The following is a 26,815-nucleotide window of genomic DNA, read 5'->3' on the forward strand; positions in this document are numbered from 1 at the left end:
ACCCTTGTTCACATTTTATTCTAGGCTGCCTATAAGTTTGTCCAATATTAAATGATTATGCATTAATAGGGCTCTGTTGCATTCCTCTTTCTCTATGTTTTTTATCCTTATAATAGCACTTATGTCTACAATATTTTTAAAATAATAATTTCTAACATTCTAATGTATTTTACATTATAGCATCACATAGACATTTCATAGAGTATTAATAAGTGCATATCTTTTAATTATGTTGGGTCCATTAATTATCTTTTCAACCCTTTGGGTTTATTTTATCTAGTCTATTATACCACAACATAAAATAAATAAGTGACAGTAGACATGGTACGATAGTGATTATGATTTTTTTTATTGTTCTCTGTCACTCTTTCAAGGTCTTAACTACTTATTTACTACTCACATTACTCACAATGATGCTTGCACTTTTATGATGAGGAGATCATATCATTTCAGTTCCTGCTTTATAATTAATTTCACAGCATGTACTCATTCATATCAAATTGTATTTGTCATCCATTAATTTATTTATATATTAATGGAATGTCACATAGTCAAGAATTTATGATAGTTAACATTTGCCAGGGCTTTGATCTCCAAATTAACTGAAACAGAACATAAATTGTTTCTCTATCATACCAAAGTCATAATTATATGATCGAGGCATGTTAGAAATCTAGACATACAAATAGCACAAATGGTCTCAGTTTTGCATCCTCATTTGAAGAACAGCTATTTGAATCCCAAATACTACCGAAAACTTGACTGACTTATACTTATCTCTATCTTTAAAACTCTGTTATATTTACTGTAACTTTTCTCATTCAATTAAAACTTATTGAATATTTACTATATGCTAGGCACTGTGCTAGGTTCTAGTAATTCAGTGATTAAAAAATGAATTCCTTGCCCTCAGTGAGTTCTCTTTCTTGTGGAGGAAAATGGTGAGTAGTGTGTGAGTAGTCCTGGAACAGTAAGGACAAGAAGCTATAGGCACAAAAGGAAGTCAACTCAACCCAATCTTCAGGGAACAGGGAAGTGTTGTAAGGGGGAAATGAAGGAAGATTTCCTGGAGAAGAGAAATCCTGAATTGAGTCTGCAGAAGAGATAAAGCATTTGTCGGGAAGATAAGTAGAAAAAGAGTGTTCTAGGAGAGGAGATAGGATTTGCAAAGACATTGAGATGAGAGAACGGGGTAAGTTTAAGGAAATACATGTGGTTCACTTCACCTGAGACTCAAGACAGCAAATAAAGTTCTGAAAGATGAGATTAGACAAATAGGCAAAGTTTAGATAATGGAGAATCTTTCATGAGTTTGAACTTTATTTATGCATGCTTTAGTGGGGATTTTTAATCAAAATATTTTAAGAAGTGAGAAGTGAGTGATAGAATCAGATACAAACTGATTAGAAATCTTTCCAGCAACACTGTTAAGAAGGGAATTCAGTAGAGTATGACTGGAGGAAGGGAGATGGGTTAGGGAGTAGTCCAGGAAGTGATCCAAGGGAGAGCAATAAACGACAATGGGCATGGACAAGGAGAAGATGCATATTGATGGACTGTTACAGTAGTAGAACTAATTTAATGACTAAGTTAATGTGAAAACTGCAGAAGAGGAAGGCCAGTAAAATTTCTATTTCCGGTATGAGAAAGGTTTGATGGCACCACTCACTAAGATACAGGCAGTGCACAGATTAGAGATGAACAGAGAAGAGAGATCTGCTGCAAATATATTAAATGCATCCACATGGAGAGGTCTGATGGGTGGCTGCTTATGGACATTTTTAGGGGACAGATTTAAATTAGAGATCTTCAGGTCTAATCTTTGTGAATCCTTAAGAATATGTCTAACTTTACTGAAAAATTAAAAATAAGTTGGAAGTTGGTTCTGCATTATATTCCAAGACCTTCCTTCATCTGTTGCACTGTTCTTACACCCCCTCCCCTCAGAGGACTGGTATGAACAGTTGTATCCCCTCATCCTTACCCTGAAGGACTGCATGGGAGAAGTGGTGAACCGAGCCAAGCAGTCCCTGACGTTTGTGCTCCTTCAGGAACTTGCGTACAGCTTGCCCCAGTGTCTGATGCTGACACTAAGAAGAGACATCGTCTTCAGTCAAGCAGTAGGTGCCTGTTGTTATTGTTAGTACAAAACAGTGCCGGATTGTTAACATTCTATCCTTGATGATGAATAGAATTCTTATTGGGACAGCTTTATTTTTAGAAAGATCCTTAAAGTTTTGGTACCCCATGTTTCTTATTCACGATAAATATCAGCTGAATATCCTAAGCAAAGAGTTTATGAGACCTTAAGTATTTATTTCTGAAAAGAGATGGCCAAGTCTCTAACATATAAATTCTGCTTCACAGTGCATGAAATCCATGAAGGACGTGGTTGTTATCTTTGTATTATGCTCAGGGGTCTACATAAGTGTAAGGGAAGGGACTGTTGCCTTGCACTGCAGGTGACACACTAGGACTTGGCAAGGGGGATCTGTTTGCAGTTGTTTATTTGTACAGTTCCCCCATGAATCTTGGGACAGGGTTTCACAATGATCTCTTATTTTGTTTTTAAAATAAGTTTTCAGGGCAGTAAGGCTTGAATGGGAAGTTTGACAGGGCCACCTTCTTTGCCTACACCCAACATGTATCATAATGCCAAGGCCTGCCTCCATCATGGTGACTGTGCTCGTGCGTTCCTTCTCCCCACTTGCCTCCATCCCCATGGCTGAGTTTTATAGACACGGCATATGGAGGGGGAGAAAAAGAAGACTTATCTTTCTAAACATTCTAGGAAAAGGGAATGTTTTAACCAAACTGTCCCTTTCCCACGCTATTTCATGAATGGTACAGTGGCACATGGAGTTAACCAGGTGTCGGAAAAGATGCTCTGCCTTATACATACGTGTTTTGTCATTGTGTTATTTTAATGACCCTGTGAAATGATTATTATCATCTCTATTTTACATGTACAAAAAATAATAAGATTTGGAAGTGCTTAAGTGTTTATGATTTTACTGTTAGAAATGGTAGACATAAGATTTGAAGACCCATCAACCTCACTGCTGTCCATGTTCTTTTTCCCTTTGGACTTCTACCTTCCCCAAGACTTTTATACACAGCAATTCTAGATCAAAGACTGTCAACTTGTTTTAATATGCCTACCAAATAGTTGTAGTTTTGTTACACATACCTGAGAATTGAATCTGTGATGCCTCAGAAGTATTAAAATATTTCAAAATTAAACAAATACGTTTGCTAACTGCAGTAAATCTTATCAGTATTTTATTTTCAGCTTGCCGGATTGGTTTGTGGTTTTATCATCAAATTACAGACAAGTCTGTATGACCCAGGCTTCCTACAGCAGCTTCACACAGTGGGGTTGATAGTACAATATGAAGGACTACTAAGTACATACAGTGAGTATTGCTTTAGTACGAGTTAAAAATCACATTTCTATTCGTAAGGATATTTAACCCACAATTTTTTCAGAAAACATAAAATAAGAAGTAAACCTTTATTGCACCAAATATTACAAAAATAATATAACTTTCAGTTTTTTTGTATTCACTTTGTAACTTACTTTTGCCTCCCATTAAGGTTTGAAAATGGAATTATAGATTATTTCAGAGTGGACTCCTGAGCAGCCATCTGGCTTTTTTTTTAATATAAAAGGCTCTGTGCCAACATAGTTTCAATGACTGGATTTTAAAGTCTGAACCCTGTAATGTCTAGAACTGCACTGTTCAACATAGTAGCCTTGCGTGACTATTGGACACTTGAAATATGTCTGGTCCAAATCAATAAGTACTAGATATGCAGACCAGATTTCAAAAACTAGTTTTAAAAGGTATTTTATATTGATAATACTTTTATATTAATTTACAACTGAAATGGTATTTGGGATATACTGGATTAAGTAAAATCTATTATCAAAATTAATTCTACCTTTTTAATTTCACTCTTTTAAAAAATGACTACCAGGAAATTTAAAATTATATATGTGGCTCACATTATGTTTCTGTTAGAGAGTGCTGATCTGGAATCTTAATGATCTCCCTCTCAGGCTTCATTTGTTAATGTATGGAGATGCAAAACTAGCATGAACCTGGGTCAGTGATTATCAATTCAGCTACCTCTGTTATTTCTAGACAACGCTTATCAGTCCTGCCAGTAGAAAGAAATGTACACAAATCATAAAGGGGTTAAAACCTTTATCCAGCCTCACAGCAAACGACCACGTTTTTCCTTCCCTCAAAGGATAGATTGACTTCTGGAGTCCATTGAAATGGTTCTCATTTCACTAAGGAAAACCTTCAGCCTCTGAGGAAAAGTAGAGTAGGTTCACTGCATTCAGAAACTCATTCAATAAAATGCTAGAACAAATTCCAGCGGGGAGGCATAGTAACTAGTGACATTTTCCTCAAATGTTTGTTTGTAACTAAGTGCCTTTTCTCTTGCTTAGGTGATGAAATTGGGATGCTAGAGGACATGGCTGTTGGCATTTCTGATTTAAAGAAAGTCGCATTTAAAATAATTGAAGCCAAATCCAATGATGTGCTGCCAGTTATAACAGGAAGACGGTAAGCAGTGCTCACAGTGCTCACTTCCTGAAGACCAGGCTTTGTTAGACGTGTCATATTAACTCCTGTCAGAGGAGGCAAGGAGAATTCAGGTTTGATTTGGGAATTTTATTTTGTTTTTTTTTTTCCTTTTGGTAAAAAATAAACATGGATGATATAATATGGGACAATCTTGAAAAGCTCCTGGAAGTCTCATGAATGTTTTAAATTGTAGTGAGTTGAGTATGGCAGTACTCTCCCACAAAATACAAGAAATTCAAAATAATAGCTTGCATGAGAACATTTTTCTTCTTATTACTATCTCATCCAAAGCTCTGGGTGTTTTTACTTTTGTGGGAATCGTTCAGTTAATAGAGTCATAATTCTTGAGATGACTTTAAATTAAATTCAGTTAAAAGCAGTAACATTTTAGAAAAGATATATTTCTGTGTCAGGGGAATATACCACCATTTCTCTTAATTATTTTTGACAACTCACTCTCAGACTGTGAGATTTCCGAGAAGGGTTTTACATAAATAAATAGTTTCGAGGGTCAGTGTATGATGGGCAAAATATCAGAAATAATTAAGAAAAATGATGGTGTGTAGAACATGCCTCCAAAAGAAGAGGTACGTCCTATAGTAACTTGTCTCAATCAGAAGTCCAAACTATTCTGGTGTTAGCATTTTTAATTGCTGCATGAGGATATTTAAAATTTGAAACATTCTCAGGTCATGTTCAAAACATGTGAATATACAAAAGGGAGAGTCCGTTTCATGCTAGAGAGAGATGCAAAACAAACTAAGTATAAAGTTCAAAGTAAACTTGTTTTCTTGTTGATAGTAAACATATAATAATTATTTTAAATTTTGTGAAGGATACCCAGAACCACATAGTTGGCTGAAAGGTAACTTTCTTACTCACAAAAAAACCCACATCCTCAGAAACTAAATATTTACCTAGAATTAATACTTAACTTGCCATTCATTTGGGAGAAAGAGAATAAAATTGCTTATACGCACACCCGAAAAACAGCACAATTCTATATTTCTCTCAAGTTTACTGTCAAAAGTGAAACACTAATACTTATATCACAATGTTTAAGGGAAGCTTACCAGACCATCTGGCGTAGGCAGAGTGCCCCTTGCTTTTTCTGAGGAAGTTCTTCAAGCAGTATTGAAACTCAAAAGTGATCATGCGGGTAGGGGCATGACTCCGAGAATGATGAATTGAGCAGCTTAGCATACCCTCTCTCCAAAAGCAATATTACAACTGGAAATAATAATCCAAAACAACCATTTTAGGACAAACAATAAATCGGATGCACACCACAAATTCAGAAGCACTTGTTTGCGAGAAACCAGCGAACATTGGGTAGCATCAGTAAGAGTCTGAGGCATTTTGTTGAGGATTGCTCCCATCAACCCTGGCCCTATGAACACAGTTCTCCTAGGGCAAGGCCATTAACACAACAGCTTCACTACCAGAGTGGGCTGATTTGACTTGGACTGGCGTAGGAAATAGCACAGTCCTGAAAGATGTCAGAAATAGTGGTGGTTTAGATTAACAAGTCTAACTTACAATCACATCAAAAAGAATAGGTGTAAATTTAACAAAGTTAGCATGTTGTACACAGAACACACAAAATATTGCTGAGAGAAAGTAATAGGATCCAATAAATGGAGAGACAGCCTGTGTTCATGGATTAGAAGACTCAATATTGTTTAGTAATTCTTCATAATTGATCTATAGATTCACTGCAATCACTATCTAAATCTCTGTAGTCTTTTTGCAGAAATTGGCAAGCCTAACCTAAAATTTATATGTAAATGCAAAGGACCCAGAAATTTTGTAAAAGAAGAACAATTTTTGTAAAAGAAGAACAAAGTAGAAAAAGTTATACTTTCAAACTTCATAAATGACTACAAAACTATAATAATCAAGACAATGTAGTATTAGCATAAGTATATACATGTAGATTAATTGAACAAAATTTACTGTCCAGAAATAAACTATTATCCTTAAAGTCAATTGATTTTCAACAAAGCTGCCAAGGTTAATTCAATGGAGAATGGAGAATCTTTTCAAAAAACGATGCTGAGACAATTGGTTTATCTATATGGAAAGAGAAGAATTTACACATATGCAAAAATTAGCTCACTATAGATTATCAGTCTAAATGTAAGAGCTAAAACTGTGAAACTTCTAGAAGAAAACTCAGAAGGAAATATTTGTAAGTTGGGTTTAGGTAATGAGTTCTTAGACATAACACAAGAATCAAAACCCATAAAAGAAGAAAATAGATAAATAGGACTGCATCAAAATTATAAACATTTAAGCATCAAAAAAACACCATTAAGTAAGTAAGAAGACAAGCCACAGATTAGATGACAATATTTACAAATCATATATTTGAAAAGGACTCATATTCAGAATATGTAAATAAATGTTACAACTCAATGATACCAAAACCGAATTTAAATATGGGCAAAAAGTTTGAATAATCATTTCACCAAATAGGATATATGAATGATTTATAAGGTCAAGAAAACATATTCAACATAATTCATCACTAGGAGAATAAATTTAAAATCAAAGATACCAATCCACTTACACTAGAATCATCAGATAAGAGCAAATGTTGGTGAGGATGTGGAAAACCTGGAACCCTTGTACATTGCTGGTGGAAACGTCACTTTGAAAACAGTTTGACAGTCTTAAAAAGTTAAATATAAAATTACCATATGACTCTTAGACATACACCCAAGAGAAAATGAAACATACCTCCACACCATGGCTCATTCCTGCATGTTCATAGCAGCATTATTAATAATACTCCAAATCATGGAGAAATCCAAGTGTCCATCAACTGATAAATGTGTCAACAAAATGTGATATTGATACAATAGAATCCTATTCACTAATAAAAAGAAACAAGCTTCTGATACATACCACAACATGGATGACTTCAAAAACATTATACTAGGTGAAAAAGGCCAGATAGAAAATATTACAGACTGTATGAATCAATTCACAGCATATGTGCAGAAAAATAAAATTCATTCATAGGAAATAGAAAATAGATGAATGGTTTTCTGGGCTGCTGATGGTAGTAGAGTTGACTGTAAACAAGCACAAAGAATTGTTTTAAGTTGATGGAAATGAACTAAACCTGGATGATTGTGATGATTGTGTAATTTTATACATTTGCTAAAATTATTAATTATATACTTAAAATACATTAGTTCATATCAATTTCTTAATACACCTGGTAAATTATCACAAAGAAATTATATGTTTCACCTTCAGAGCAAGTTTAAGTCATGAACTGACTCATTGATGCTTCTCATATTCCTGAAAGACTGTTAGCCAGGCTATTGTAAATGGCATTGAGAGCAATTAAACAAAGAAAAATAATGCGCTCATTCATCTGAAGGTAATGCTAACATCTATGCTTGCTAAATTCGTGATATTTGCCAGGTCTCTGTTGCATAGCTAGAAAAAAGAAAAGTCTCAGAGTCAGTGGTCCCTACTGTTTATCAATAATGTTACACTAGGAGAAATTAAAAAGATTTTCACAAAGAGGCTCACTGTTTGCCCTATGCTTATTTCCCCAATGTGTATCTTACAATCCCACCCCTCTGTATAGTTCTTGAAACACATGGATTTTCTCAACCTCTGGGCAAAACTTTCTAAATTTCTATATTCAATTCACACTGTATCGGAAGGTGACAATTTTTAAAATATGTAAGTAGCTACTCTTATTAATCATATTGTATCAATCCTAACTTAAATTTTCAACATTAAAAGGGGTAGTTTTAATGGACATTTCCAATGAAAAATGCTCCTGTGATATGTTAATGCTTCAAAATGACCAGAATTCCCAAAAGTTTCACTCTAAGCAATAAAACCATTACCTTTCCATCAGCCCATCATAAACAGAAACGCTCATCAATAGTGATAACAAACAGGCCATACCAAAAAATTATATAACTTATTTGGTTTATTTAGCTTCACTGTATTGAAACAGCAGTCATTAGATTAGTGTTCTTATTCTTAGGACTCATTGAGTTGTAAAGATAAGAAAACAAAATGAGACTATCAATGCACATGACCCTGGGTATACAAAAATGGACTAAACATTTCTTTCCTAAGAAATTCAGAGTGAGGTAGAGAAATCACACATGTATATGAATTCTTACAAACTTTTTTATGTCAAGTAATTTAATAAGGAGATGAATGAATGAGGAAAATAAGCATATAGCAAACAGAAAACTAAATCAGTGCTATATCCCAACCCTTTTATTGCTTTCTTCCAATAAATCTAAAATAACACAAAACAAGTAAGTAATGTTTCTTTACTTTGTCCTCTGCCTTCTTTAGAGAACATTACGTGGTAGAGGTCAAGCTTCCAGCCAGAATGTTTGAGTCGCTACCTCTACAGATTAAAGAAGGACAGTTGCTTCATGTGTATCCAGTACTTTTCAACGTTGGAATCAATGAACAGCAAACTCTGGCTGAGAGGTAAGCTTTGGTGTAAGAGTGGCACTTGAGATTTTTCTTTGTTCCTCTTAAGCATATGATGAGAAGTCCCCCGTATCTGCATATAGAACTAACATCGATTTATGCATAACATTTTTCTTTTAATCAGTACCAAATTATTTGAGATAGAAGGTAAATTTTCATATTTAAGGAATCCTGGCCCAAGTCAAATTTAAATGTGGCAAAAACATTGAGGAAAATCTTGATGCCAGTACTAAATAAAGCATTCAAATTGTTTAACCTTCTTTATTTCCAAATACCTATGTGTGTATTAAAGTTTAGAATTCGTGTTTATATATATCTCAATATTGTAAACAGATAATAGCATCAAATTTTTTACATCTAAAACAGAGTCTTTCTCTTTTTTGTGTTTATTGTAATGGCTATTATTTGGTAATGTTAACTTTTTTTTTATAACGACTTGCTCAGTCAACAAATGATTGTACTGTGATCCCATGAGTCACTGTTAAAAACCACTTTTTTCGGCTGGACGCGGTGGCTCATGCCTGTAATCCCAACATGTTGGGAGGCAAAGGCAGGTGGATCACCTGAGGTCAGGAGTTCAAGATCATCCTGGCCAACACGGTGAAACCTTGTCTCTACTAAAAATACAAAAATTAGCCGGGCATGGTGGCGGGCACCTGTAATCTCAGCTATTTGTGACACTGAAACAGAACAATCGCTTGAACTGAGGAGGCAGAGGTTGCGGTGAGCCGAGATTGCACCATTGCACTCTAGCCTGGGTGATACGAGCGAAACTCTGTCTCAAAAAATTAACAAAAAAAATCATAGAGCATACTTTTGAAATATTTTAGAGAAAGAAGTTATCATCTTCTCTGTGGGGGCTGGCTGGAGAAGTTCCTTCACAGGCAACAATTTGGGGAGTTTGATAGTCTTTGGAAGTATAATATTTAACATGCTTTCTTGTCTATAATTCACTCTCCAAGTGAGCCCTGCCCCACAGGTAAGTTTAAAAGTACCTAGCCCATTCCTTGCTTTGGTAATTAAGCACTTTTGAAGGCTAGTGTCTAGGATCAGATTATATTCTATTTATCTGTATATATTTGTCTTAGCAAATTCAGTGTTTGAGATGAATGATATTCCTGAGCATAAACTATACAACTTGGAGCAGGGAAACAGCACTCCAAATTGCCTCTTCTTTGGTACACTAGAGTAGAGTGTTTTGAGTTGGAATTAACAAGGTCTGTTATTGCAATCTTGAGAGAGATAGGAGACTCTTTAATTCACAGACTTTTCAAAGACTAGTCAGTATTATATTTTCAAAGCTTCTAAAATGGACTAATTTGCATCATTCTTGTCATTGTGACTGTTTTAGTTGTCAGTCATTTTATTTAAGAAGTGTCCTTTCCTTCCCTATCATCTCTCTTTCATACTAAGAATGCACTTTTTTCACACACGGAAGCTGTACAAGATACACAAGACTGGAAAAGAAGGCAAAATGGCAAAGTAGGGAAACCCTGCGAGAAACAGGAGGCCTGAATGTGAATAGCACTCTGACATCAACCAACTGTTAATCTGAGCATATTGCTTGCTCTGTGTTCTCTGAACCTCCTTTTTCTGATTCTGAATTTTGAGCTTTAGCAGCAACATCTACATGTTAGATGTGCTATGTAATCTAGAAGTAATATTTTACTTCTGTTTACTCAAAATCAAAATGTAGATCTTGTATATGACCATTCTTAGATAAATAAATACTATTAGTCTGCTAGGGCTGCTGTAACAAAATACCATAGACTGGGTGGCTTAAACAACAGAAATTTGTTTCTCATAGTTCAGGAAGCTAGGAAGTCCAAGGTCAAGGTTCCAGCCAATTTGGTTTCTGATGAGGGCTCTTCTTCTGGCTATCAAATGACTGACCACATTCTCCCTGTGTGCTCACACAACCTCTTCTTTGTGCCTGTGGACAGAGAGAGCCCACCCTCATAATCTCATTTAACTTGACCCCTTAGGGGCCATAACTCTAAATACTGCCATTTTGGGGGATAGGGTTTCCACATATGAATTTTAGGAGGACAACACAAGCATTTACTCCATAACACTAATATTAAGCAAGTATGGTATTTTTAAAATACCATGTGCTCTGCCAAGCTATGGGACATAAGGAGAATAGAGGGTAACAAGAAGCATGGAATCTGCTTCCTATCCTGAAAGAATGTATAATCCAGTGAGGAAGAGAAGTCAACAAACATTACGTTACAGTTTGGCTCATGCAATAAATAAAGGTGTGGAAGGGACAGGAATTGTGCATAAAAGAAAGTGATTCACAGATGGGAGATGAATCCATGGGGGAAGTATCATAGAAGAGATGAGCCAGGCTTTAAAAGATGAATCAGAATTAATCAAGCCATTAAGGAAAGTAAGACATTCCAGTCAAGAGTGGATAGAATGTTAAAAGTCCCAAAGGCATTGAAATGCTGCTAAGGGAGGACAGTGTAACTACATTCCCACAAGAGGTTTTGGAAGCCTTTGTGGAAAGTTAGATGCTAAATTAAGGAGATTATGAAACATCATCCTTTCAGGGAGGAGAGAAGCATTGAAGTTCAGTGAGCTGATATGATGAAATGTATGTTAGATTAATTTTTCCAACATTTCATTTATTGCATGGTGCAATGAAAGGTACATAGTTGATGTTAAATATTTTTTGTATAGGTAAATTCATTTTTCATTGAGACTGAATGATCTGACCAGGCTCCAGAAAGTAAATTGGAAGTGAGAGAAACTAGAGGCATAGTTCTGTGGTATTTGGAAAACTTTAGGAGAGTCCACACTGGATATAATTAAATGTCTTAATATATATTGACAGCGGTTGAGAAAAAAAAAAGGAAGGGATATGAGGTGTGAAAAGACTGAGAAGAGTGGGTAAAGTGAGGAAAAGAGGAAATCCAAAATGATGCCTAGATTTTGAACCTGAATTAGTGCCAAAATATTAGGGACATGCTTAGAAATGGTTCAAAGTAGGAAGTAGTTTTAGTTTGGGGTTATGTTGTATTTGAAGTGGAGTGGGAAAATGCACACTGAAATTTTCTGTTGACATATAGAAATATAGATTTTGATGGAGATACATATTGGAAGCCATTTACATAGCATCCTTTTATAGAGAAACAAGTGGGTTTTACATTTGAACTTGAGAAATTCTCAAAAAGAACACAAGGTTAGTGACACACAGGTAGACAGGTTTGTCTTGAACAAGAGGTGGAAGACTGTATGGACAGAACCATTTGACTTCTCGGTATGAACAGAAAAAAATGTCAGCAGAAATGATCTACTGTCTGGGAAATCTGGCTCTACGTGTGCCTATAGCAGTTGATAGTGTGGGCAAAACTGTGTGCAGCCCAGGGTCCAGTGCTGGTCTTCTGGACCCCTCCCTAAGCAGCCATGAGTGAAATGGAAGGTTGGATAGATAATAAGAAAGAAGGTTTTCTTAAGCACATACAGAGATGCAGCCCTGCAGCGGAGGTATGGAGTAGGATGGGGAAACTAATATTATCAATTATGTCCATGCACAGAGACTGGTGTTTCATACATGGTATTTCCTCTAAATTCACATTTGATGGTTGTGAGGATATTTGATGCATTAGAAGTGATTAGTAAAATCAGGGCCAGTGGAGATTGGAATATGTTTGAAATCACCATTGTGCATTGTAGCCTGAAAAATGAGACAGACTCTTTCCTTAGGAAATTATTCCAATCTATTTAAAAAGGAAAGGTAAAATGTGCTACTTTTTGGTGCCATTTTATAACTTATAACTGTTTTCTTTCTTCTATTTGTAGGTTTGGAGATGTCTCTTTGCAAGAAAGTATTAATCAGGAAAACTTTGAACTTCTGCAAGAATATTACAAGATATTTATGGAAAAGATGCCTCCTGATTGTAAGTATGTGAGGTAGAGAAGACAACAATAATGGCTTCTTGATTATAAATCTTTAGAAGAGGTCAGACATAGAGGTCATTGGACTAAAGAAGCAGGGATGAGGATATGAGAGTGATGTTGAAATTATCTGATTTCAAAGACTGATTGCCAAGGTGGCATGGCCAAAACCTGCATCATTCTCTTGATTGCCTTCTTGAATGTGTCCTGCTGTTCATTCTGAGACATTAATTTCATTGCCACTGGAAAATGCCAAATAATAAAAATATGGACCTTATAATTAGACATTTTAATTGGTCTGATAAAAATTTTGTATAATTCTTAACCATATAAAAGACTTGACTAAAGATTTAAGTCTCTATTTATAAGCAACATCAGACATTGGACACGCATGCAGGAGAACATCAGATATAACACCAGTTATACAAGGTAATATTAAGTCAATGTGAATGAGGGAACTAACTTATTAAATATATGTATTGCAGTATTTTGTGCAAAAAAGTTAAGGACCCAAGCCTTTAAAAATGTGTTTTACATGTTTGGAATTTGTCTTGGAGGGGGCCGTTGTTCAATTCTACATTTCTTTTCCCCATTGTATGAAGCACAAAACATTTGAGCAGTCCAAAATCAGAGAGCTGGGAATGTATTTGGAATTCATCTATAAATAGTATAAATATGTTGAGATATTCACAATGATAAGTGAAGTTTTAATAAAGTAGGAAAATTATATTTTAACCAAAAGCTGTAATCAAAGTCTACCTGTTACTACTTGTTGTTTAATCATGAACAATTTGCTCACTGATTTATATTCTGTTGTTTAGTTGAAATATGTCGGGTGGCAGAGCATTTATATCTTCATAACCTAATGAATGTGGTATCAAAATATTACAGTGGCATATGCATGCCCATGTGTGGATAGTTAAAAAAAAAGTCACTTGCAGATTTTATATTATGATTTATATATTTTATTTCAAATCAAATATTATTTTTGGCCGAAATGAACTTAAGTACATGGAGATTCTTTGGCAGCCACATACTTTCAGTATTAAATTTTTTAATGACCTGAAAAGTTAATAATGTAAGTAAAACTATTTTCTTTAGTAATTAATGAAAAGAGTTTATTTTAACTTGGTTGTTAATGTTTTTTTAACAAATTATAATTTTTATCAAGCTACTGACAAAAATTCTGAGACTTTTTTCCAAATTATATTTTTTATATTAATTCTCGAAAAGTATATGTGGTCCCCAGGTCAGCAGCATCAGCATCACCAGGAAACCTGTTAGCAATGCAAACCCTCAGGCCCCGCTGTGAATCTACTAAACTCTCCCCGAGTCTGTGTTTTAATAGGCCTTTGAGGTGACTTCTGATTCATGCTAATGTTTGAGAACTAATAATATGCCATCCTTACTCAAAACATGTGTTACAAAGTAGGTTGCTGGCAAAGTCTGTGAAGGGTTTCAGTACTAAAACCAATCATATTGCTAAAGAAATATGTAGAGGCACTGTTGAAATACAAAATAATTATATATTCAAGTAGCTCTTCATAGGAATATAACTTTGAAAAATTGTAGCCCGGGCAACATGGTGAAACTCCATCTCTACAAAAAATATAAAAATTAGCCAGGCATGATGATGTGCGCCTGTGATCCCAGCTACTCAGGAGGCTGAGGGTTGGGAGGATCGCTTGAGCCCGGGAGACAGAAGCTGCAGTGAGCCAAGATTGTGCCACTGCACTCCAGCCTGGGTGACATAGTGAGACTCTGTCTCAAAATAACAACAGCAACAACAACAACATGTGATTCTATATCTTGCCAATTAAATATTAGACAAGCGTTTTTGAAAACATGTAAATATATTTCTCTCCTTGCAAATAAGATGGAATTTTGTATAAAACCAATTGCATTTCATTGCTTACACAGTTGTCTGAACATACTGGATTTTTTTCTGATATTTTGTTTCCGGTATTTTTGAGACAACTCTCTTTGACACAGAATGGAGTTGTAGTATGGCTGTGGTTGTGCTCCATAACAAAAGTACAAATCCAATCTATACAATTATAATGACATATGGGTTTATTCCTCCTGTAGACACATTGCAAGCCAAAGAATCATTTGAGCTGTGCTCTATTTAAGGAAAAAAAAAAAAAAACATAAAGCTTTTATAAGAGTATGAGTAGAGGTTGGGCCATTTGCTAAGAAGGAAAAAACTGTCATGCTGGGTCATATCCACAATCCGTATAATCTATTATTTTCCTTCTTTCATAGCGAAATCAAGGGATAATTAGTGGCAATGTTAAAGGATAGGTTAATTTCTTAAACATATTACTTTCACTTTTAATTCATTATTGATGTGCTGACTCTTAATTTATTGATCCTCTTTTAAATGATTTATGAATTAAGCAGGTGAATTCTATTTTGAAGTAAAAAAATGTTTCTTCTCCAAAGATTTTCTTAACTTTAAGGGATATCCCTGACTTTTGTGATATCAGGACTTAATGATAAATTAATTTTAGCTTATATATTCACTCCCAGTCAAGTAGTTCTCATCTTTTTACTCTTCTCATACAGAAACATTTGTGGACTAAATATTCTTTCCAAAATGTCTTCTAATTCTGTTATATATGTAGCAATTTTAATTTATAGTCTCAATTCAGCAATCTACAAACATGGAATAGTTTTATTTCAGTAACTACTACCAGTTTTATGAAGCACTCATCAACCTTTAGAAGTTAGTAATTGGGAATAGGAAATGGATAATTAAAGTTGCCGATCAACATGCCCTTTCAATATGTTTAGCATAGTCTAGTGCTTTTAGACTACTTAAAATCTCAGTTTCATTTGGAAGAAATATTCAGCCAAGTTCAGATATTATTATCCTCCACCCCCATCTTCCTTGCAACTGTAGAAAGGCCATTAGTGGAAGTCTTGGTAGGGCTGGGTGGCCTCTGTGTCCTTCTTTTGGGGAATTCATGGGATCTAGAACTGGGATGTGCCTGTTACAGAGAAAGAGGCCACATATAGGAATCCCAGAAGTTCCTTTCCTGTAAATCTTTGCTGAATCTTCATCTGCAGAAGATAATATATTATTGGCCCTCAGTATCCGTGTGATCTGTGTCCGCAGATTCAATCAACCCCAGATCAAAAATATTTGAAAAAAAAAATGCAATGACAAAAATATTAAAAATTTTAAAACATAGTCTAAGCTATTTACATAGAATTTATATTGCATGAAGTATTATAATTAATCTAGAGATAATTTAAAGTATAGGGGATGATGTGCTTAGGTTATTTGCAAACACTATGCCATTTTATATAAGAAAATTGAGCATCTGTGATTTTGGTATCTTCTGGGGTCTTGGATCCAATCCTCGTACCAAGGACAACTTATATATCTGTCAGATAGACAAAGCTGTTGATGACTGCTTTATCTGGGCACATGTATTGTGTGTTTCTCCCACCAAATCTCCTCTGTATGTGATGCAGCTCTCAGACAGTTTTTCTGCTGACTCTAAGGCACGAGAAATCTTCAGAAGTTACTTCCCCTCAGGTCCTACCTGTGATATTCACTGGCCCCTTTGATCAGCCTGGGAATTCCAGTGTGGCAGTTATTAGTGCTTCTCCCTTTTCTTGCTCTAATCTTCCTGTTGGGCTTGATGATCTCAGACATCCTTCACATTCCTTTTTGTGCCTACCTAAAGCATTCAGACACTTACATTTTGTGCTAGAAATAAAATAAAATAGTACTTCTGTAAATCACTAACACAAACTGCTCTGTGTTTAAAGTCACCACTGCATATCATACATGATTCAGGGCTTCTGAAGGAAGCAGATAAAGCCCCTTCTGTCTTCCTCTTCCCTTTAAGGGAGGAAGAACCAGCTATCAAAGTATTACAGCTAAATTCTGTGTCCTTTCTCTAATAATAATGTCCATATCCTTTGTGTTTTATCTGAAACAAAGAAGAAGGATATTGTCATACGGCTCTAATGAAATTGTACCATAATGATTCCTATGCTAGCACTATAAGGGTGAGCTTACTAGCACTGTGAGCTAAGAAAGAAAACAGAGCTTTTGTTTTTTAACCTGTTCTATACTTTTTATACAATATTTCACATTCCAGTGTTTTGTATATAGTGTTTCATCAACTACATCAATAAGGATTATATACAAAATATTTTTTAGAAAAAGAAATTTAGTATTGTAGTGAGGGTATGTAGAATGTTGTGTGTGTGTGTGTGTGTGTGTTTATGAACAATTTTTACTGTAAGTCTCACATTAAATTTAGCAGATATTGGTGGAGATAATATTATGTGTAAAAGTCTATTCAGTTTGGATGATGAAAGATGAATAAGATACAGTCTATGCCCTAGTAGCTTTCAATTTAATGACTCAAGGTAATCAAAGAATAATCTACATTAAAGCTAAACCTCTTTCTGAAACAATAGTTGCTCTTTTGGAGGGTTGATTCATTTTTTGAATAATTTAGTTTTGTTGTTGCTGTTGTTCAAACAATTTTACTTTCTACCAATCACTTCTGACACTCATTGTATGCATTGTCACAGATTTTATTTTTGCACCAGGAAAAATAAAACATGATCTGCATCACTTATATTTACAAAAATAAGAAAATAGGATAAGAACCCAATATTTTATAGATAACTAATTTCAGAGGAATTATTTGACTAGTTTTCTATGTAGTCCACATAGAAAACATACATTGTAAAATGAGAACATTCATAAGTGTAAGGAAAGGAGGACTAAGGATCCCGTAAGAAGTAGAAATTATTGGAGATTGAGTCAAATAAACTAAATGAGAAGAATACCATCCACGTGAAAATGAGCAAGAATATCAAATGTGTTGATGAAAGAAGAATAAGGATGAAAGTGAAGCTATTGGATTTGATGATTGTGAATCATCAATGACATTTAATGGAGTCTTTAATAAAAAGCATGGACTGAAATCACATTACAGGCATTTAAGGAGAGAATGCATGTTGTATAATTAGAGAAACAGAGTGGTGAAAGCTACTCTCTTAGGAAACGTAACAGTGGATACAAATAGAGAAATTAAAAAATAGGCTGAATGCAACAGAATCAAGTGAGAGAGCTTTTCTTGAGTCTTCTTTTCCCAAGGTGTAAATTGATGCATGTTTAAAGACAGTTGGAAATTTCAGGGTGGAAGTTATGGGCAAAGGATCTATACTTGATCCTGCTGAGAGGTTCTAGGGAGGTAACAATGATGAGGCCCCTGAGACTAACCAGAAAGCTAAAGAGAAGCTGTAAGACGGCAGAGAACTAGGCCTCTCATATGATGCAGAGACTGAAAACATAGTACCCTGGTTTTCAGGGAAAAAGAAATATATGCCATGCCTGCCTGAGGCCCTTTAACACCTGAAGAATTCCAACAAAAGGTCACAGAAAACTCTTGATACAAAGGTTTTGAAAGAATTCTAAATGTAGTCTGGGATTGGTCTTCAGACCTCTGCTGATACAACACTTTCTCTCACGTCTCCCATGGTCCTTTGGTTGCTTCAGAGGAAAAGCTTAAAAAAAAAAAAAGACTTTGTTCACATCTACCTTACCAACTAAAAATCTGATCAATCATGGTTCTCTCTGATATCCTTTAAAATTATTTTAGCATAATTATTAAGATGTAACCCTTAAATATAATGTGTAAAAGCTGTGAGTGCATGTCAAGGACTTAGGTTTAGTTTAAGTAAACTAATATTTAGTACATTTAGTTAATAGGGCACAGTTTATTTATATTAAGGTATTCTGTGTCCTTTGAACTTACATTTTTAGTTAGCATTTTCCATTTTTAGTATTTCAATTTATCTTAAATCTTATTTAAAATATAGATTCATGGAGCAAAGATGACTTAAGTCAGGGTACAACTAGAAAGAAAATTATAGAAACTAAAAATAATATGAAATTTATGACAAGTAAAAGAACTCCATTGGGACAAGTAAACCTTCCCATGAGAGGATTTCACAGAAGCAGGTGAGAAGGAGGAGCTTTACTCTGAGTACAATGTGGAATATATAAAATCGAATTTTGTTAGGTCAAATAATGGAGCAACTCACCCCTAATATTGAATACTCTGTCCAAACAGCCATTGAATATATACCAAATTTTTCCAACACAGGAGAGAACTCTCTAGTACATCAAGATAATTTTTCCAGAACAAGTATGTGATAATGCTTTTCTGAGTGAGATTATTAGATTTTGTTTTCAACATGAAAGAACAAAGCTACTAAGATATACAGAATCATATTCCATGTATAATAAACTTACAAATTGATACACATGAGGTTATTGCTGAGAATCAGAAAACTAGCTACAACATTTATAACACAGATTGTGCTCTGGAAGAAATCAACACTAGGTTTTGGCAGACTTCTTTAGCAAACTGCATTGTTGGACTCTCCATACTGTTCCAAAGCCACAGACTGTGGAAAAGCAGTCAGTATCACATGTTAACGGATACCTTGTATTAGACAAGGATAATATCACTGAGAAACAGAATATAAATTGACGTATAGTTGGTACATATATCAGAGAGAAGAGTTGTACTACATTTTATCTGTCTAATGATGAGAATTAAGGCTACTTAAGTGAGTATTACTTTCACAGTGGTGACTTGATGAGCTCTGTCACAGACCCCAAAAATATATGGTGGAATCAATACTAACAGCACCAGCTGTGTGTGAATGGCAATGCTCCATAAACAAAAAAGGGTGCGTCTGAATACCAATCCACTTCCTGCTTATTTACCTAAAATTGGAATCATGTGTGTTGATATGACACCCCAATGTGACTCATTGCTGCCACAAGTTTCAATGTGCTGCTTTTACTTTCTCAGAACATGCCATGGTTGTTATTCCTCATTTCTGCTTTTCAGAGCCCTCTATCCTTAGAAACTATCACTTATCTTGAGCCTGGATTCCCAGACTTCACCCACAAAAGGTCTTCAAACAATCAGATTGTTTCTGATTAGCACAGAGACTTTCTGATATAAGTTAACTATTTCCCAGGTTCTACAGTAATTTCTAAGTTACTAATCATTTTTCCATACATGGTAATACTCAGTTTCCTCTGAACAGTTCACATTTATATAAAGAGATCCTTTCTGAATGTTAAGAGAGCCTTCTACATTACAGAACAGTGACTTCAGAGGTGGCCATTTTTCTCTCAACTAAGGTTCAACAGTGACAAAAAGCACTTTTAAACTTTGCCACTTTATCATCATACTCTCCTTTCCAAATACCTCTTTTCTCTCTGCATCATTTTCACTGTCTGTAAACTTTGAGGAGGAGGTCAAGCTTATTCAAGAAGGGGTTAACCTGCAAACAAGATCAGGAAGAGAAGGGCAATTGAGTTAGGATATTAACCTAGGCTATACTGAGGTAAAATTAAAAAATGATGCCAAGTGCTCATTGGCAGTATTCATCAGGCCCCAGACAGGAAATCAAGAAGTCTAGGAATTTACAAATTAAGCAGAGTTTGGTGAAGTCACCAAGAGTTTAGCAATACTGAGTTGCTACTAACTCAGGTGCTAAAAGGACAAACGTCAGAGGTAGTGTCACCAGAGGCCAAAAGCTGGGGCTATCCCTCTGGATCTAGAGTGTTGTTGAGGACTGTCTAGCAAAACCTGGGACCGTGAATGCAAAAGGTTCCCAGTGGGAGCTGGAGCCATAGAAAAGACATAACCACTTCCAGGGGCCAATAAGAAGCAGAAAGGTGGGGGAGCAACAGGCTGGCTTCTATCTTCCTCCTGCCCTTGACTCTCCCTCTGGCTCCTCGTTGCCCAGAGTTAAGTGTAAGTTAGCCTGGAAAATGAGGTTTCCTGTGATAAAGAGCAGAATGGGGAATGGTACATATACAAACGAGGGCACATCAGCAATTGATCAGCATCATCAACCCCTGTGCTACTCAGTATCTTTCTTTGCCTTTTACACATACAAGAATAATTTCAAACATATCCATATCTGGCTGTGGGACCAAGGTATTGTGTTTTACCAAGCCCTCCTGGTGATTCTGCCCGCACAGTAAGACCTGAGAACCACTTGTTTGGATTTATAAGATGTGATAGAATTAGCTGTCAAATTTTAAATGTTACGTTTTTGCACTGCATTATACTTTGGACATGAGTGTAAAAGAAGATGAAATTGCCCAGAATGTTGAAACTGTTCATCTTTTATTTATCTGTTGTTTTAACAAATATTAATAGTTGAATGACCTAAGCAAAACGTATATGTAAAACAACTCAGCAGTAATGATGATTCTGTTCAATGTGAGATTACCTTGATTTATAATGTTAAGCTAAGTAAGTATATCTAAATTTCCTAAACACAAAGAATAATTTTAATATTACAGAGCTTTTGTGTTTTGTTTGTTTGTTTGTTTGTTTTGAGACGGAGTCTCGCTCTGTCGCCCAGGCTGGAGTGCAGTGGCCGGATCTCAGCTCACTGCAAGCTCCGCATCCTGGGTTCACGCCATTCTCCTGCCTCAGCCTCCCGAGTAGCTGGGACTACAGGCGCCCGCCACCTCACCCGGCTAGATTTTTTTTTTGTATTTTTTTTTAGTAGAGACGGGGTTTCACCGTGTTAGCCAGAATGGTCTCAATCTCCTGACCTTGTGATCCGCCCGTCTCAGCCTCCCAAAGTGCTGGGATTACAGGCTTGAGCCACCGCGCCTGGCCTATAGGGTATTTTTAACAAACTTGAAGACATAAGGATTTAAAGATATAAGAAGATACAAGGATTTTCTTAAATTAACACATGAATATCATTCCAGCAGAAACTATACATTAGACTATTACAGAGTAATAAACAAAATTTACTTCTAATAACTGTTTTATAAAAATCTCAACTGTCATACCATGTAGACACCCAAATCTATAAATGAAAAATCCAGTCAGTTATCCAAATATTTTGCATATTTTATTTAAAACATATGAATATTTGGAAACATCAAGATGGCTGAGGAATTATTCATATATTCATATTTGTCATTGCATAGACATAAAAATGTGTAAAAGGGATTGGAAATAGAGAGGAATATTATGTAACACTGCAGGACAAGCTTAAGTTTGAAAGTGTCCCAAAAAGAGTAGATAAAAGTGGAATTAAAATTTTTCACCACCAATTTTTTCACCTAAACTCATTCCAGTAAGTTTTTTTTTTTTTTTTTTTTTTTAATTATACTTTAAGTTCTAGGGTACATGTGCATAACGTGCAGGTTTGTTACATATGTATACTTATGCCATGTTGGTGTGCTGCACCCATCAACTCGTCAGCACCCATCAATTCATCATTTATATCATGTATAACTCCCCAATGCAATCCCTCCCCCCTCCCCCCTCCCCATGGTAGGCCCCAGTGTGTGATGTTCCAGTAAGTCTTTTACCCTTGTAACTTCGTGGAAACTGTTTCTGTCAAGAGCCTACATTGTCAAACCCAATGCTCAATCATTTGCCCTCATCTTCCTTGATCTAGTAACAAGTGTGACATGGTTATTTTTTCCTTCTTTTGTCACTTGGCTTCCCAGCCACCACAGTCTGTTATTTCTCCTGCTTTATGGCTGCTTCTTTTAAATCTCTAATCCTCGTTATCTTTCCAACGTCTAATGTTGGAGTGGCCTAGGATTCAGTCCACGGATGTCTACTCTGCTCCCCAATTGAACACAGCCTAGTTGCTTTAAATATCTGCTATTAACTATCAATGTTCATATCTACATCTCTCTTCCTTAAACTCTTGTGTCCTGCTTAACACCTTAATCTTTGTTCCTGATAAGCCCTTAAAAAGCTGTTCTTCCTACAGTCTTCCCCATCTACATTTATATCAATTTCAACCGTTTAGTTGCTTTGGGGAAAAAAAATAGCCACCCTTGAGTCCCTTCTTTCACATCCCCTTTCCAGTCCATCAGAAAATTTTACTGGCTCCACTTCCAAAATATATGCCACCAGTTCTTATCACCTGCATTGCTACAGCCCTGTGCAAAACCCTTCTTACCTCTTCTAGGTGTTGGCAACAGCTTCCTCCTAGCATCTTTGTTTCTTCTCTCACTTCTCATTCAGTCCACTCATATCCACTACATCCAAAGTGACTATTTTAAAATGAAAGTCTCATTATGTGTGTCCTAAAACTCTTCCAATAAACCCCAATGTTGTTAGTTTTGTTGTTTTTGTTGTTGTTGTTTGTTTGTTTTCAGAATTAAAACCTACATTTTTACAGTGGCCTCTAAGGCACCACACAGTCAACCCCTTTGATCCTTTGATCCTTTGATCCCTCTCCACCTCTTTTTCTCACTCTTACCTTACTCTGCTCCACACTGACTTCTGCCCCACATGGACCTCTTGCTGTTTCTTGGGACTTTTTAATGACTGTTTGCTCTGTCTTAAATGCCTTCTCCCCTTAGAGGTCACTCACTCACCTCCTCTAAGTCTTTACCTAAATGTCACTTTTCTCAGTAAGGCCTTTCTTAAATACCCTCTTTGAAATTGCAATCTCTTACCCCCTGGAACCCTTCTTTCTTAATTTTCTTCTATAGCCTCTACCATCATGTAGCATGCAATATGTCATTTACATTATTTGACAGTGACTCCTTGCCAGAATGTAAGCTCCAGGAGGACAAGCACGTTGTTTCTATTCCATTAACATTTGTTGAATGCATGGCATAAGCTGTTGGATGTTGGAAGTAATTTAATGAAGACTATGAAAAGTAACACTATTTCTGTTAATAATTGTTGAGTGATACAAGGATTAAATAGTGAAATTATTTTGGAATTCACATTATCACATTGAAAGTTCTGAGAAAGTCTGTAGGATGGCTGGCAACCTTTTTCTGTAAAAAGCCAGATAATAAATAATTCTAGCTTTGTGGGCCGTATGATCTCTGTCATCACTCAACATGGCTACTATAGTGTAAGATAAGTCGTAGACAATATGTAAATCAAGTCGGGCGTGGTGGCTCACACCTATAATCCCAGCACTTTGGAAGGCTGAGGCAGGTGGATCACCTGAGGTCAGGAGTTTGAGACCAGCCTTGCTAACATGGTGAAACTCTGTGTCTACTGAAAAATACAAAAAAATTAGCCAGGCATGGTTGGGGGCTCCTGTAATCCCAGCTACTCAGGAGGCTGAGGCAGGATAATTGCTTGAACCAGGATGGGGAGGTTGCAGTGAGCTGAGATCACACCATTGCACTCCTGCCTGGGCAACAAGAGTGAAACTCTGTCTCAAAAAAATAAATTAATTAAATAAAATAAATTTAAAAATGAACATGACTGAGTTTTAATAAAAATGTATTTACAAAAATAAAAAAAAATGTATGACCTGGGGTTAGCTTGCAAGTCATAGTTTGCTAACCTAATCTATAGTATCTAAATTAATTTTGTTTAAAATAGCTTTTTTTTCATTATGGGAATACAAAAACTTACCTGAAACCCTCATTTTCATTTTTTTAAAATAAGTGTTCCCCAGGACATAGTTTAAGAAATATTGACCTAGTCCAACCCCATCATTTGCTATGAGGGACTTAGGGTCGTTCACATACCATTTAGTAGGAGAACAGAGACTAAATTCCATGTTCTCTGACTCCCAGTCAAATGTTCTTTTAATTTATATGCTGCTGCTCCACTATTGCTGTCTAATGGCTTCTGCACTGAATTTAAGATTGTAGATTTTTAAATATTTGAATATTTCCAACACCATGCTTTTATTTTCCATACATATATTTTTACACACTTGTAATTACAAATTTATTTTAAACTAATTGCAGAAGAAACTCTGATGTACTAACCTTTTGAAGTTTTGATGCTTTTAGCATTAAAAGATTGAGAGAATTTTTTACTATCTTTTGAAGTACTACTGTTGCTTTTAAAAGAAAAGTAAGAAGAAATAATATCCAATTTGTATTTCCTCAATGCACGTTAAACCACATACATAGACTTTTAATGTCCCTTAAATTTTAGACTACATCAAATTATGAAATGCAAACAGCAGTACAGGCAACAAAGATAGACACACATACACACATACAAAGGTCCACCTGCTTGGCCAACCAGGCGTTGATCTATGTTACTATCTGTTACTTGGTGGTCCTCATAAATTATAGTCATCAAATCTTTTAGCTAGCCTTATTCTGCTGTAGTATGTGTAGGTACAAACTTAGACGTCTTGCCTTTCAATTAGCCTTACATTTTCTTCATTATTTCCTCTTCGCTGAGGCTCTCATCTTTTTTGAATGTCTAACTCTTGCATTCCAGATTCTACTACTCATCAAAGATTGGCTGGCCTCCCAGTATACCAGTCTAGTAAGTCTGCACATAGTGGCATGAAATCAAAAGACATAAATTCAACTGAAAGCTCACTTAGGTGAGTCACTTGGTGTTTTCAATGCCTGCATTTCATTGTCAGCCAAATCAGAATAATTACTTTGTATATACCTTGTATTTCAAAGTGCATTCTAGCATTATCTCACCAGGGAAAAGAAGTTAGTATTAAAATTTCCACTGTCAATTTCTGTGACTAAAAAGTGTCACATGTACTTATAAATATTAGAAAGATGGTTAAGATGACAATTGTGGCACACTTTCAGCTTTTCAACAGAGTCATATATCTGCTGTGTACAAACAACAGAAACAAACAACAATCTAGTTAAATTTGATCGTGAAGTTTTTTCAGTAGTTTGAACCAAACTTCATCTCTTCTCTATCCAATAGTCTCTCTCCTTCTCTGTCATTTCTATAATCTTTGCAATCTATGTTGACTTATCTTGTTTTCTTCATGAAATCACTAATTCTCTGATAATCTTTCAAACAAAGCATACATTTTTCTTTCTGGAATGCCCCTATAGGTGAGCTCCTGAAATCATCATTAGGATAAGTTCTTTGGTCCTACACTGCAAAGTAAGATGGATACTGAAAATATTAAGACTCATCATCCTTTTTGGAAATAAATATATAAATTTAACTTCTTGTTAAATCCTTGTTAAACTTCTTGTTAACAAGAAGTTAAATTCAGATATTTATCATAGTATGATGTTCAATCAAACCAACAATTAAAGGTTGACTACATTAATTCTAACCTTCAATGAAACATCAAATTAAAGACAATTAACAAATTCTTCTTTCACTTTTTAGATCCAGTTTTCCAACTCTGTAATTCACTCAGCTATTTGGCATAGTACTCTTGCAAACATTCACTCTTTATTTACCATTCTCCTCCTCCCTGAACCACAACTGCAAGGCCTTTTGTTTCCAGGCCACTTTTTCTTCCACTTTTATTTTGTCATTCTAATTCTGCATCACAGAATGTCAGATAGAGTGAAACTCTCCTTAGAAGCTAAGTAAGGGTGAGAAATTGAAGTCTCAAGGATAAAGTTGTCTTTATCAAGTGGGTCAGAAAATAACAGTGCAAGCACATTAATAGATTAATATGTTTTGTTGCCATTGATAAACTGTAAATATATGAGTGTCCCAGATTACCAAATCAGAGACCACATCAAGTCAAAAAAGGGAGCCATATGAATGGAATAAATTGTAGGTTTCGTATTCTAATTACCTCTATCCTCATTTTGGAGCCTTCCAACACAGCTTTATTTTCATCATCTTCCTGTATTTGGCCTCATTTATACCTTTCCTAATACCTCAGAAATTATTCATTTAACTTATTCTATATAGTAAGAAATATTCAAGACCTAATTCTTCCTTGCCTGCAAGAGCCTGAAGAGGTAGACCACATACAGTGACTATTGGAAAAAGCCCCAATCTTCTCAACTATCTCCCTTTTTCTCTGACTTTCTTTTTTTTTTTTTTTTTTTTTTT

The 26,815-nt window shown here is 35.5% G+C and overlaps 1 protein-coding gene across 4 annotated transcripts in view; it reads left to right on the forward strand.

The window, feature by feature from the left end:
- INPP4B (inositol polyphosphate-4-phosphatase type II B) overlaps window positions 1-26,815 on the forward strand; it is a 551,727-nt gene that overhangs the window by 451,380 nt on the left and 73,532 nt on the right. For 3 of the 4 annotated variants that reach the window (XM_017867638.1, XM_017867644.1, XM_017867659.1), the window contains 5 exons: window positions 1,948-2,120; window positions 3,293-3,416; window positions 4,463-4,580; window positions 8,943-9,083; window positions 12,894-12,991. In XM_017867638.1, the coding sequence (XP_017723127.1) occupies window positions 1,948-2,120; window positions 3,293-3,416; window positions 4,463-4,580; window positions 8,943-9,083; window positions 12,894-12,991 (654 nt within the window). Of the gene's footprint in view, window positions 1-1,947; window positions 2,121-3,292; window positions 3,417-4,462; window positions 4,581-8,942; window positions 9,084-12,893; window positions 12,992-25,255; window positions 25,365-26,815 lie in introns of all 4 variants that reach the window. The other variant, XR_001884600.1, reaches the window with a different exon arrangement.

The sequence above is a fragment of the Rhinopithecus bieti genome, unplaced genomic scaffold, assembly GCF_001698545.2.
Source record: "Rhinopithecus bieti isolate Rb0 unplaced genomic scaffold, ASM169854v2 scaffold_761, whole genome shotgun sequence".
Taxonomy (NCBI): Eukaryota; Metazoa; Chordata; class Mammalia; order Primates; family Cercopithecidae; genus Rhinopithecus; species Rhinopithecus bieti.